The 15,269-nt window shown below is 41.6% G+C and overlaps 1 protein-coding gene across 2 annotated transcripts; it reads right to left on the bottom strand.

Annotated features, from left to right (window-relative positions):
- Window positions 1-4,361: 4,361 nt before the first annotated feature.
- On the bottom strand, window positions 4,362-14,709 carry VMA21 (vacuolar ATPase assembly factor VMA21). 2 transcript variants are annotated; one of them, XM_006944087.5, is made up of 4 exons: window positions 14,541-14,709; window positions 14,143-14,403; window positions 8,990-9,099; window positions 4,362-8,396 (listed from the first exon to the last, which is right to left on the bottom strand). In XM_006944087.5, the coding sequence occupies exons 2-4, from the start codon at window positions 14,250-14,252 to the stop codon at window positions 8,254-8,256; spliced, it is 363 nt and encodes a 120-aa protein (XP_006944149.2). In that variant the 5' UTR covers window positions 14,253-14,403; window positions 14,541-14,709; the 3' UTR covers window positions 4,362-8,253. The 2 variants fall into 2 exon arrangements, with proteins under 2 accessions (XP_006944149.2, XP_004001027.2); XM_004000978.4 differs by lacking the exons at window positions 14,143-14,403; window positions 14,541-14,709 and adding an exon at window positions 13,881-14,063.
- Between the last annotated feature and the right edge of the window lie 560 nt (window positions 14,710-15,269).

Genomic DNA, 15,269 nt, shown 5'->3' with positions numbered 1-15,269 from the left:
GCGTCCTACTTCAGCTCAGGTCATGATCTCACAGCTCGTGAGTTCGAGCCCCGTGTCGGGCTCTGTGCTGACAGCTCAGAGCCTGCAGTCTGCTTTGGATTCTGTGTCTCCCTCTTTCTCTGCCCCTAACCCACTCACATTCTGTCTGTCTCTGTCAAAAATAAATAAACATTAAAAAATTTAAAAAATAGATTATCTACCAAGATAATCCAGCAAAACTCCTCTCAAGACCCTTAATTTAATCACATCTTTCTCCATATAAATTGATATCCATTCTTGGCATATAAGGTAATATTCACAGGTTCTAGAAATTAGTAAGTGAATATAACTTTGGAGCTATTTTTTTTAGTCTACCACAAAGCCCTCACGATAATACTGAGCCCATCCAGATAATCCAGATGCTCTCCCTCTCTTAAAGTCAACTAAATAGCAACCTTCAGTCAACCTACACCTTTAATTCCTTTTTTCACAGGTTCCAAGGATTAAGATGTGATCATCTTTGGGGAGTCATTATTCTGCCTACGAGACTACACACCATAATGTTATTGACTGAATTGTGTCTCCTTCTTCCTATTCCTACGTTGAAGTCCTAACCCCCAGTACTTCAGAACATGACTGTATTTGGAGATGCAGTCTTTAAAGAGGTAATTAGTTAAAATGAGGTTATCAGGGTGAACTCAAATCCAATATGATTCATGTCCTTATAAAAAAAGATTAGGACACAGGCATACAGAGGGAAAAGCATGTCAAGACACGGGGAGGAGTGGCCATGTACAAGCCAAGGTTCCTCAGAATGAACCAACTCTGCCAACACCTGAATCTTGGACTTCTGGCCACCAGAAGAACTGTGCAACAATACAGTTCTGTTGCTTAAGCCCCCCAGTCTGTGGTACTTGGTTATGGCAGCCTGAGCAAATTCATGCAGTGACCTAATCCAGAGAGCTACTATCCCACCACATCCACAGGTTCCATTTGTAGTCAAGAGGTGGGGAGGATACAAGGCATGTACACCAGGCAGTGGGACTCTTCGGGGCACCTTAGAATTCTGCCTACCACACATGGCCATTCTCACCAGACCCTTCTTCCCTTCTGCCAAACCAATTGGAAAAACTGGTTTAACTTCTCTTGCTTATTCCATTTTACTGAGCTTTCTACTCATTTCCCATTCAACTTTCAATCCCAATTCTAGTTGGTCCAAGATGGGTTGAGAGGGAAGACTGAGGAAAGAGTGAAGGCAGAGGACTATATCTCCAAGTAGAAGCAGCAGAAATACTAGGGGGAGGAAAGACATGGTGCCCTTGGCCTGTCCTACATTCAATTTTTAGGAAAGAAACAGAATGGAAGTGTGAGCAGACATCCATTTTCATAGGCCCCCCATTTTCATTTTCTATTATGAATATTTTAAAGCAATAGCAGCAGGCTATGGCAATATACACTTTTGTTTAAAACACATATTTCTATAGTTTCCACATAGCTGAGAAAAATCAGATTATTCTGTGATTTTTTTCTGTTCTTGTGCCCATTAACAGGTGAGAGCTAAACTTGATGACATTGCTGATAATTGCAGAATCACACAGCAGAGCACTGGCCAGTGTCCCCAGACCCAGGTGCCAGATTGCCTCTTGCCACTATTGTCTGTGGTACCTGTCTTAAGCAGGACCCTAGCTGAATGATTGCAACTGCTGCGTTCTATGAAACCTAGTTAACCAGGAAAACCCCAGGTGGCATCCAGCTGCATTGCTGCTTTGCTTGTATGCAGGCATAAAGCGTGCCACCCATGTGTACCTGTGTTTATAAAGAACCACAGATGCGGTGGGGAGTGGTGAGGGTGGGGATCCATGGAAAAAAGGGATGTTTTAGGGCTTCAGAGAACAGCACAGAGTCCTGGCAACAGACAGCCACAGATACAGATGGGAGAAAAAACTTGACTCTCCAACTGTTTCAGTTTTCTTCCTGAGGCATAACTGACAAAATTTGGTACAGAGAGAGTGTTTGGTATATTGCCACTTACTAGGGGCCCAGCCTTCATGCAACTTTAAGGTCCACTGGAGGATGGCCTCACACCAGGTCCTGGCCTGTCCTGACATTGACAGTGGTCCCATGCTCCAAAGTGCATGACTCCCATCCCTCTATTCATCTGTCTATATCCCTATGTACCTACATCCATATCCATATCTACATATGCATGTATATACTGCATATTGCCATTTTCATTTAACAAATCTGTTGAGCCCCATAGAGAACATGCTGGGGCCCTCACCAGAGTCAAATCCTTTCCTCGGGGGTGAGCACTGAGTGGCCTAAGTATAATCCCCAAGAGATTGGTTTGGGACTGGGCACTTGTCCAGGCATAAACCTACCAATGCGTGGCATTGCCTTGCCAAAGTTATTGTTTCATGGGTGGGTATGTAAGCTGAGTCCATCCAAAGTGCAAGGGGTTCCTTCACTCAGATGACTGTGGTGTGCAGATGAAGGTCCAGAATGGTGGCAATTATTTTGTCATCACGAGGCAGGGATGCCTGAGGATGTCACCAACACACTGAGAAGGTCATGCAGAGAGAATCCCTGAGAAATGGAGCAGGAACTCTAAACTGTGTGAATAGTTTGGCCCCATCTCTGGCTTGTTCCATTGTTTAAGCCAGTTTAAACTCTGGTCTCTGTTACTTGCAGTTGGCCAACAACATCCTTACTAAAATAAGGGCCAGGCACTGGGGAGTCAGTGGTAAATAAGACAGTGCCTACTCTCCTGAGCATACAGTATAGTAGAGGTAGGTAAACAAACAGGATACTTGTATCCAATATTATGTGTTGTGAGCAACGGAGGAGGCCTCTCTGGAAAGGCCACACAACAGTTGAGACCTGAAGGGTGAGAGAGCCAGCCCCGATAGGATCTGGGAGAGAAGATACCAGGCATCTGTGAGGAGGGAGTGAACATGGGCAAAACATCAGGGTGTACATGAAATGAACCGGGAAGATATACGCAGTAACAGGAAAAATATCTGGGGGTAGGGAAGTCATAGTATTAATAGAGCGGATATGCCTAGGAAACTATTTCTGGTCTTGTCCATTACCTCTTTTACCTTGGAAACCAGATTCTCTTAAGTGCCTGTGCTAGGTTTTCCTGTCTTCAAAGACCACACGAAAATTCCAAATAAGAGGAAGGCATCAGAGGAGCAGCAGTAGCCATTTTTTTAATATGTGTAAGGTGTTTCTAAGAGTGCTGTCTGTCCTCTGTACTAATTTTCATAGAATTCATTAACAGTGAAGCAAACTCAACCATGATGGCCCAGGACTCAATAAAGCTCTTCTGATTTTAAACTGAGCCTTTATTATAAAGCATTATGCAGGACTCTATCTTTGGTTAATAAAGTGCCTGCTATTTCAGGCCTGCTTTATACAAACATCTTCAAGTCCATCATCAAAAACATACATTAACAACTTCCAATCTCTAGCAGCGGTTATCAAACTGGCTTCATCAGATATGGTCTGTTACAGACATGTATTTCCAGACCTCAGCCCCAGAGGTTCTGACTCAGTAGGTCTAGGCAGTAAATCCTATAAGGTGATACCAGTGGTTTCTCCAATGCTATTATATGTGTCCTGAGTTCCCTGGACATCCTATAATCTGTACTTTTGTACATAACACGATTGTATATAATGTGTATATTCTTTTTTTTTAATTTTTTTTTCAACGTTTTTATTTATTTTTGGGACAGAGAGAGACAGAGCATGAACGGGGGAGGGGCAGAGAGGGAGACACAGAATCGGAAACCGGCTCCAGGCTCTGAGCCATCAGCCCAGAGCCTGACGCGGGGCTCGAACTCACGGACCGTGAGATCGTGACCTGGCTGAAGTCGGATGCTTAACCGACTGCGCCACCCAGGCGCCCCTATAATGTGTATATTCTGATACTAAGATGTCTCAAAACTTTAGAAGTGGATAGTATTTATTAAGAACTAGATAGAACCCTCAGAAGCACAGAAAGGAGCTGGAGTACAATCAACAGGTGGCTAAAGGGCCCTGGACACAAGTGTTTCTGGACCTCATTCCTTTACCAGGACTTGAAGCCCATTCACCCCGAAATGAATTTTCTTTAAAAAGCCACAGGGCAAGATGCTGCTTTCTTTCCCCCCACTGCCACAGCAGTTGTGATGGGTCCACCACGGATGGGGTAAAACCGGCCCTTTCTGTCCCAGTACCCCTCAGAGCTGCCACAAGTTTGAGCATCTCCAGTCTATAATTATTACATAAAAGCTTACCCTTGACAACTCTGTATATATTTTATACGGTACAGAGGCAAACATGTTTAAAAAAAAAGATGTTAATAAACTTACTATTCATTGAATCAGGACACGTCAAAGTGGCATTACAAACACTTTTTTAATGACAACAGATGGTAAATTTATACAAATACAGGCTGGAATATAATGGATACAAAATCCACCCAAGTAGCAGTTAGAAAAGTATCACTTACAAAAGTAAATCTGATTCAAGTGGCTAAAGAACTCAAGCCCCCCATTTCAGTAATTACACACACCTTTCAAAATAGTGCATCTAAACTCTGCCCCTAGTCAGGGCACTATATTCAAAGACTACAGCACATTCAATGACTCTACTGAGTTAAAGATTCTAACATCTTCAGCAAGGATGTCAAAAGACATCTCATAACAGGTTCACTATGCAAAACTCAAACAAGAAGATGTGAACGTTCTTTGCAAACTGTAAGGTGCTGTGCAGATGTTGTTAGCTATTGCTATTATTCCCATTCAGTGAGATTTCACTGAACTTGAGAAAAAGGAAGACGAATCTGTGTGACTGACAAATATGACTTATAGAACATCTTAAAAAAAAGAAAGCAGATACTACTCTTGAATATATGTAGCAATGAAATAGGAAAGTGTGGCCAGGAGTGATGATAAGTTCAGGAATTCCAGACTATTTTAATGAATATATAAAGGATTCAACTATTCATAAATTACACGTAATAGTTACCATTAGATTCCCAACGTCCCTGAAAATAATTTATTTTCTCAGGTGACCCTTTCCCTCTGCAAAAAAGAAGAAAGAAATCTTGTCAAGTTATTAACGTGTTGCTTCATCCCAGCTCTCGCAAAACTTATCTTAAATGTAAGAGTAGAGTCTGAACTAATAAAGTTGTACCACTCTGTTGGAGGACACAGATCGCTTGACAGCAGAGAAAATCTGCTGCTGACCTAAGTAAGACAAGTGACAAATTGCGTGGTATTTTTGAACCATTTATAAACTGGGCCCAACAATGCTCTACAACTTCACTGGGTCATAAATAAAACAGTAAACATGAACTTGTCTAGAGATGAGAAAAACACACAAGATTTTTAAATCAGGATTTAAATCCTTTATTTCATGTACCCTTGGCTATTATCTTTCCTTGGGTACATCTTATTTAACTGTTTTTACTGGTCTTCTTGGGTACTCTAGATGGATATATAAAATTTATATGAAAATGGCAAACATCAAACAAGTCAATCAGTTGCCTCTTTTGGCAAAGATGCTAAGATTTTTAGGATGAAAACAGTCTAATTATTACAATGCATTTGTAAGATTTCCATGAAACAGGAGGTCTTTTTTAATGGATGTTTAAATTCCTTCAGTAACAACTCAAAACTGAATTCTGCTGTTACATGTAAAATGCTATCTATCCACTTGAAGAGAGAATTACATCAGATACATTCTACAACACACTTCATTTTTTAGCATAATGGGGAAGGAATGATTATATTCTGGGGGGGGGTGCAAAATGGGAAGCGAGGTGAGGAAGATAATGTGTTTATCAGTAGTTTGTGCTGACACTTCAAGTTACGCTTCCTAATTGAGGTTATTCTTACAATCCATTTTGGAACGATAGTGAACATATTCCTATCTTAAAACATTTACAAGGGCTCAATTGTAGCTTTCCTTTCTATACATCCTGAAGTATGTACATTGTGCAAGAGGAAACCCATGAGACATCTTGAAAAATAAATCTTAGGTCAAATACCACATGTTATTTCAAGAGCAGCAAAGTAGTAAGTTAACAGTTAAAACCCCAGGAAAAACTCAACTGGTTTGAAAGCAAGTCTATATTGTAACAATCCTAAATATCAACCCTAGCATCCAATTCTAACTTCCAAACACTTGGTACTTTTTCCAAGAGGAAATTACAACTGCTTTTGCATGAATCCCAGGTTTAAATACTTGAAGAAAAACATCCATATCATTTTCTACTCAGCAAACATCTGAAAACAAAATCATCTAACACTGGACATTAATATTTTACAAATAGCATAAGATCCCCAAAGTATAAAACCTTGGCGTTATAGAAAAGAAACTAGGTGGACAACAATTCTGTTGAGGCATCTAAAGAAGGGATGACCATTTAGAAATCTACCACATAGTACCCCAGACTCAAACTGGGATATTCTACAATTTTATATTAAATTTGTACAATTTTACATGAAAACTGTGGTCTTTAAGAAAACACTTTACATTTAGAATAACTGCTTAAAGACGCTTAAAGTGTAGACAATATTTAACTATAAGCAATAAAAAATAGTCCTACAATAATCCTTTTTCTCAACAATTAAATACAGTGCCTATTTAGCTTTTATGCCTAATCATCTCCCTATTCCTTTAGTCCAGTTCCACATCAAACTGGGGTGAACAGACAAATCAGTAATGCTAAAAACAGCAAGGGCCATTGTATTAGGGGTTACTAATAACAGGAAATTTGAACGAGAGATCTAGTAAAAAGAGTAAAGGTAGAATTTACTTTTTTTAAGAAAATGGCCAATAATCATTCATCTGAAAAAACACAAATAGCTGTCAGGTAGCACAGGCAGAATTTGAACTTAAACCAAAAGTTCAGTGTATTGAACTAGCATTAGGAAATGCACACAGGGTGTAAACCAAACTAGTGGTTATGTCCGGGTGGTACCATCACAGGGAATTTAAATTCTCTGTTTCACTATTCATTTTTCCAGGTGTGTTTTTAGACTACACACAAGTAGTGCTAAGTAGCTGGAGAGAATAGACTAAGGATAGTGAAGTAAAACCACAGGGTCTTTTTCTATCAGATAGGACCTCAGGATTATCTAACAATATATATCTGGGATATAACAGCTCTGATTAAGAAAGACTGACTAGGGGTGCCTGGGTGGCACAGTCGGTTGAGCATCCATCTCTTGATTTCGGCTCAGGTCATGATTTCAGGGTTGGGGGATGGAGCCCCATGTCGGGCTTTGCGCTGAGCTTTGGAGCCTACTGGGCATTCTCTCTCCCTTTCTGCCCCTTCCCCACTCACGTACATGTTCACATGTGTGCTCTTACTCTAAAAAAAATAAAGACCTGACTAGCGATCCCAAGAATACTTCGTGGATGATAAAAATAATCTATTCTCAGGATTGTTTACACTTCCTAACTACGTGAAAATAAATACACTTAAACATAAATTCGTACCATATACATTATTAAAAAGTAGGAGAAACTAATTGAAAGGGAGTTTACACAAAACTTGTAATTAAAGCATAGCTTCATTGTTGAACGACACAGCAAAGCAGATCATTAAAAAGTTAGTCTGAAAGCACAGGCTAGCCGGCAAAGGCTGAGTACCCAGGTAGCTACCTTTGCTTTGCTGCCTAGATCATCAGAAAGCCAGTCCTTTTCCATGAATGGATGTGATTCAGCCTAGTTTCCCCCGTGAAATAATGTAATGAAAGATTCCTATTGACTACAGATTACGCTTTACACAAAATTTCTCACTGACATTCAGATTAAGTCCAAAATCCACAATTCAAGCAATTCTGCATAGGAATTTACAACCTAAAATCCGATGACACAGACTTTCACGATAGTCAGGGAAAGGGTTCCAGTGAAGAACAGTGTGTACATCTTAATGTATCCAGAGGAGTGAAACTTAAAACCAACCAAAAGACAAAATGCTATAAAACATTTTTGGTAGTGAGATAATCAAATTCTTCCCAGAATGTGTCATTAAGTTAACATACTTACTTGTGACCAACTTAACTTTTTCAAATTCTCATTTGCAGATGAGAGGTTCATACAGTTAAAACTGATGACAAATCATTGTATTAGAAGGATCAAAATTTACACTAGTCAAATGTGACTCCTTCAGATTGATTTTTAACATGTTCTCAACTTTATTGAAATCATCAATATCCCAGACGCATTTACCATTTTTAAAAATCAATTTAATGCTATCAAAAGGTGATGTTCAATTTAATCCTGTTTGCCTTCACGCCACTGTCGTGAGCCTTCATTCCAGGCCACATAAACAAAGAGGGCCAACACCACGTGGACGGCGATCACCGCAACAATAGCAGCATAAAAATAGCTGTCCCTATTGGACATCCCAAAGGCGCCTATCAAGAGAAAAAAAGTTTCCATTTTATTCCAAAATTTATCAAAGTGCAAAAAACAAAGCATACTAGTTTTTATTAGGTATATATTTATTTAGCTAGTCAGGCAATTAAAAAGTAATACCTTGGGTGGTGATAAATCATGTATTCATTTAAAGATTTGAAAACCTTCTATACACAAAGACATTATTCTAAATGAAAACTGTAATTATCACTTCACTTAAGGACTTCAACATAAAAAGGGGGACTTTATTTTCTCTTCCTACTAACGTCTGCCACCAAAGGGACATTCCCCCAAATTCCTCCTCCCATGTCAGCCGACTCTTGCTCTCAGAGGTATAGTAAAAGAAAGGACCTGCAAGCTATTTCACAGAAAACCATCCACAAATACACTGTCAAGCTAAAATAACTGATGAAAAAGTTAATTTCATGAAGGAAGATTTATTTGAACAACATGATTTTTGAAAAGCAATACAGGAACAGATGGAAGAAGCAAATGAAGAGTACCCAGCTTACAGATATAAAGGAGATCACAAAAACACAGAGTCTTAAATATACTAAGGAGGAAAAGGTCTTGTTTTATCATCTAGGATTACCTTCAAAAACATAAGATTTAGTCGTGAAATACAACCCAATAGGTACAGTGATCATTAAAGCTGTGAAGAACAGGAGCGTCTTCAGGGTAGATGCTAATGAACTTTCATTTCTGGAACAAAGTAAACAAAGAGAAAATCAGAACCTGCTAGGCTATTTCCAACTGTTCTTGTGTCCATAAACACTATAAATACCCATAGAGAAGACAATGGAAACCCTGCCCCTGCCTTGGAAACAGTGGGCAGAGGAAGAAGAGTCGACTCAGGGACTCAAAACTGGAAGATCCTAGAGACCCAGAGACCATTCAGGAGACTGCCATTGAGATCCAGTGTGAGAGGAAGCGTCAAAGTATGAAAGTGGTTTGTAGTCTTCAAAATGCTATAAAGTGTACCCTAATTACCAAATTTATAATGGAGGTAGCAAAAGAAAAGATACAAAGAAAACAACTAATGAATGTCCGCAACTAATGAATGTTCATTCACAAAGCATCCTATGGAGGGCTAGCTGGATACAGTACAAAGAAGTTATGAGCATCTCCAAAGAAAAAGCAGCCTATAACAATCTGGATGTGGTTAAAGGAAACTTACTTTAATTGCTTTGTTATTAAATAGCTACAGTACAACTTAGTTAGTCTTCATGTAACATGGATGCATTACAAATTTAATGTCAAAACACCTTCTATTCAGTGAATTCTGTCTGTCCACGGCTATTTTTAAATCAAGGAAATATTCCAATGGAAAAAGTTTTGTTCCAGAGTATAATAAAACTATTCTGAAGAATGCAATCAAGCTTTTCAAATTACATAAAGAAAAACAAATCTGATAATCTGCTACTTAAAAACATTAATATAAGGATTAACATAAAAGCACAAACAAAACCGGATAACATAAAAATATCCATAATAAGAAAATGGTTTCATAAATGAGGTGTATCAATATATGGACACATTAAAAAGAATTCTGACTGGGGCGCCTGGGTGACTCAGTCAGCTGAACGTCTGACTTCGGCTCAGGCCATGATCTCACAGTCCATGGGTTCAAGTCCTGCTTCGCAGTCTGTGCTGACAGCTCAGAGCCTGGTGCCTACTTTGGATTCTGCATCTCCCTCTCTCTCTGCCCTTCTCCTGCTCATGCGCTGTCTCTCTCTCAAAAATAAACAAACATTAAAAAAGTAAAAATAGGGGCGCCTGGGTGGCGCAGTCGGTTAAGCGTCCAACTTCAGCCAGGTCACGATCTCGCGGTCCGTGAGTTCGAGCCCCGCGTCAGGCTCTGGGCTGATGGCTCAGAGCCTGGAACCTGTTTCCGATTCTGTGTCTCCCTCTCTCTCTGCCCCTCCCCCGTTCATGCTCTGTCTCTCTCTGTCCCAAAAATAAATAAACGTTGAAAAAAAAATTAAAAAAAAAAAGTAAAAATAAAAAAAATAAAAAGAATCCTAACCATTTCTCAGAAAGTATTCGTGTGACAAATGAACAAGGCAAACTACACTGTATCATGTATATCCGGGGTCTGCAAAACAAGGCATGAGGGCCCAATGCCTATTTCTATAAATAAAGTTTAGCAGGAACACAGACACACCCACTTTATGTATCATCTAAGATGGCTTTGGGGGCACCTGGGTGGCTCAGTCAGTTAAGCATCCGACTTCAACTCAGGTCATGACCACAAGGTTCGTGAGTTCGAGCCCCGTGTCATGTGCTGACAGCTAGGAGCCTGGTGCCTGCTTCGGATTCTGTGTCTCCCTCTCTTTCTGCCCCCTCCCCCACTTGCACTCGCTCACTCTCTCTTTCAGAAATAAATAAAAGCATTTTAAAAAATAAGATGGCTTTGGAGCTACAAAGGACAAGCTGAGTAGTGGTGCTAGACTATATGGCCTTCAAAAACCTAATATTTACCATCTGGCCCTTTACAGAAAAACTTCACGAACCCCTGACACATGCTATTCCAGTTATGTTAAAAACGTGTTTACATAAAAAAGGACTCCAGATCAACATACAAAACTACTTATTTTCCCATTTTAAAAAATGTTCCTTAATGTTATCTCACGGACTTTTCAATAAATAAGTAGATATTTGCCAGCATTTGTCCTATACATTGTTACAAGTGAGCAACACTACTGAAAGCTGTAGTAAGTTTCCAGCAACCCTAGACACATCTGTACCTCACACATACTACCACCTGTATTGTAAAAGCAGTAAACCCTATAACTTTAATCATTTAGCTTAAGGTCTTTTTTGTCCCTTAAATCTAACCACCCTCAGACCACCTTAACACACTTCACACTTTATGCTTATACTCAACATTTGGACTTAATTCTCTTTCTGGTAATCCTCAGGGGCTCTGGTTTTTATCTGTATCTTTAGGAAGGAGACAGCCCAGTCTTCAAGGTTCCCCCCCCCCCAACAAAAAAACAGCCTCTCCTCCAAGTATCTTTCCTGATTACTCCAGCTGGAATAATTCATCGCTTTGGAACCCAATCACAGTTAGTTCCTACCTGTTATTACAGCACCTAATGTGCCAGCCTGTTTCCTATATAGTCCTGCACATTTCTTTGGTGCCCTAGAAAATCCAGCCAAAGGGGTTCCTCTAACTGTGTAAATTATTAGCTAGGAGGTTTCTTTCATCTCAGAAAGGAAAGGAACATCTGAAGTTTCTGGTCTACAAACTTTTTTGACTATTAATCCTTCTTAAGTTTTAAGCACAGACCCCATAAAGGCATACTGATTTTTTAAACAGATTTATCTACAAAAATATTATCAATACATTCCTTAAAATACAACACATATGCAAAAATAGATACTAAAAAAGTATAAGGCTAAAAATAAATTAATGTAGAAGTTCTAATATTTTCTTTCCATATTTCAATGGATCATCTTTTAACACATCCTACTACGGTGATTACTGAGGTATACCATTGTCATCTAATATACTTATGCTCCCTTAAACTGTTTCCCAGTAGTAAACTTTTACAAAAATTTATTGTGTAATCTTCATGAAGAATATGAGTAGTTCTTCAGTAGTTCTACAAAACTTCAATGTCAGTATCTGACCCCTTCTTTTATGAACCGCAACAAAAAAACATGACCTTCTTGGTTGTTTCTATGGTGAGTTAAAGCATGGGTTTTAGGTATGCAAAGCTAAGATAGCTAACCTGATAAAGAAACAAAGACTGAGAATCTAGAGAAAGGGAGTGTAACTGGTTTGGTTCTTGAGATTATGTCTCTTGAATGTGTAATATCTGACCTGGCTTTCAGAAAACATTATTACTGAAAAGATGATAGAATACCATATAAAAATGTGTTAAGGCAAACAAAATCATTTACAATCCCACCACTCAAACATAATCTTTTCTTTTCTACATGTTAATCTCTAGCCCCACACACTCAACGTCAAGCTTGCCACAGAAGGGAACATGGTAAGCTGTACCTCCTTAGTACTTGCTGCAGAAGTTCATATGAAGTGGGTAAACTCTAGGTGGTTTTAAAAGTATGGGAGCAGTAAGTTCATCCTGAGTTATTTCTTTGAGGCCCACTTGAATTCTGGACTTTCCCATTCTTCATTTCTAACAAGTGTCAGTTAACACCCAATAAGAGATACGTAGAAGAAACCAATTGAGTGACATCAGTTGCTTTGTTTCAGAGTAATTCACGTGCTACACATAAACTGGCTTGTGCTGGCAGAACTGCCAGGTGCAGTGGGGGTGTGGCTAGAAGCCAAAGTGAAAATGTCCTATAAACAATAGAGGAAGTTTGCTAGTTTTCAAAAGTTTGTGTGCTTAGCTTTATATATACTGTGTCCTATATTTGTGAGGTCATAACCCAGAATAAAAGTCAAATTTTTGGAGCTTAAAGTAAAAAGTGAAAAAGGGTTTACTATGTTCCCTTCCGTGGCAAGCCAAGACTTCCACTGCAAGTAGATTACACTGAAAATTCAATTAGGAAACACTAGAATCAGTCTAGGAGGGCTAAACCGTATTCTTAGGGTACTTGACAAAAATATCTGTTGGTATCCTCACTAGTAAACAACAACAACAACAACAACAACAACAACAACAATAAACATTTAGAGTGACATCGTAAGAGACTGAAAAATGTCACAGGGTTCCAAAGATCACAGGCTTTGGAGTCAGTGCGATTGAACAAATGTCAGATTTAACACTTACTAATTTAGTGTGGCCTGTGTGATCTTGGGCAAGTGACTTACCCTGAGTCAACTTCATCTTCTTTAACGAAACAACAACAAAAAAAAGGCAAACCAAGCACTTTCTTAATTTTGCTAACGTATGTAATCAAAAGCATAAGTTAAGCCTGGCACACAGTATGTCATCATCAAATGGTAGCCAACTTCCTCTCCATCCTCTTACCTACCGAGGTATCAATGGCTAGGTTAGTCGGCCAGAACTACCATCCCCCATCCTAGTAACTCCCCCAAGTGAAGCAATCTCAAACCAGGGACAGCCCCTACTCCCCTCCCTTCGTTCATTCATACAGCAAACATTTAAGCCCCGACGATGCAGGCCCCGTAGGGGATACGGAGATGAAGAAGGCCGGGTTCCTGTCCTCAGGGAGCTCACCCTGCAGTGGGGAGAGATTGCAGAGAGCAAGATGGCAAAACAAGACGACAGCGAGAGGAAGTGCTAGAACAGAGGCATGAACCGAAGGCCCACCGACCTCTCCCCTATGACCCCGGGTCCCTGCTCCCGTGCGTGTAGATGCTGCAGGCCCCAACCTGCGTCCCTTCTCCCCCACCCCGCACCCCTCCCCCAAGGGTCCACACCTCACGCCCACCGCAGGCCAGCCCGCTCGGCTCGAGCCTTCCCTCACACCCCACTCCAGGCCAGGGCCAGGTCGCCTTGCGGTCGGGGCCCCTGCCCGGCCTGGGCCCTGCTCCGGACTACCTGAAGTCGGGAGGCTGCAGCGCGTTCAGCGACGCTTTATCAAGGCGCTCCATGAGGCAGCCGAGCCCGCAAGCAGGTGCTCAGAGGCGGGCTGGGCTCAGCGACCTCGCTGGGTCTGCGCGACTGAAGGCCGACAGAGGCGTGCCACGCCGGAAGTGCCGGCGAGTGCCGGGCGGCGGGACGCATTGCGCAAGTGCGGCGCGCCCCGGTGACGTTGAGCTGCGCCGGCGCGGGCGCGGGCGCAGGTGCTCACGTGACTTACCGGCCGGGGCTCCGAGGCGCGCGCCCTGCCAGGAGCTGTCTGCGCTCCAGGAGCAGGCCTGGCGAGTAGCCCAGCCACTCCACGTTGAGCCGGGACTTGCCTCGCAGCATGATCCTCCGGGGTGGGCGGCGCTGCCGCCGCCCCCTGAGCGCGTGTGAGCACCTCTGGTCCCTCTCAAGACCCCTGCCGCCGAGCTGCGGTTGCGAGGCTACTGGGGAAGACGAGTCGCAAAGAAGGACGACCAGGCAGAGGACTGTGGTGCTAGGCAACCAAGCAGTTTCCGAAGACAACACAAAAAAGCAATGCACGTTATTCCCCAGCCCTCGTGAAACGCCTCATTGTTACCAACAGTGAAAGTCCAGCCGTGGGAAAGTGGGAGGAGTTAGTTTGACACTCACCCGAGTCCGTGAGCTAGTCAATGTCAGAGTTGAAAGAGCCCTTACTGAGAGTGACTGTTCAGGCCTGGCGACACCGGTGACCCCAACTTCCACTTCAAGTTAAAAACATTTTGCAGCTGCTCAGAAAGCCGCCAATGAGACAACAGGGACTCAAATAGTAAGGGACAGATGGCCCTCCGGGGCCCGCGCAACCCGAGAGAGGTATAAACGAAAACAGTGCTGTAAGCCTAGGGTCAGGCTTGACAAAATAACGCTGCCACTGGCTGCTAATAAGAGGACAACCCTTACATGGTCAACTCCTGGAAAGGGCCGCTGACCACACATCTATTTTCTGCACCACATGGATACAAAGACCACATCTGAAATTGTGACTAAAACAGCACTTAGAGCAGTGTTAAGCGCTGTGGACTAGCCAACACGAAGCCTGGATTTGGGCTCAAACTTAATCCCTGTCTGGGCCTCATCTAGACTCAGGGTGACAAGAATCACCTAATACCGGAACTAGGGCAGACTGACAATCTAACTGTGGGGTTGTCAAACTGTGGCCAGCCCACCAAATACATACAGCCTGCCTGCCACCTGTTTTCCTATAGCTCGTGAGTTAAAAATGGGTTTTCCATTTGAAATGGTTGAAAAAATCAGAAGAAGAGTAATATTGTGCCACACATGAAAATTATATCAAATTTAGATTTCAGTGTCCATAAATAAAATTCCATTGGAACTCAGCCA

Source organism: Felis catus, chromosome X, assembly GCF_018350175.1.
Source record: "Felis catus isolate Fca126 chromosome X, F.catus_Fca126_mat1.0, whole genome shotgun sequence".
NCBI classification, from domain to species: domain Eukaryota; kingdom Metazoa; phylum Chordata; class Mammalia; order Carnivora; family Felidae; genus Felis; species Felis catus.
This window is presented reverse-complemented; position numbering and strand designations above follow the sequence as displayed.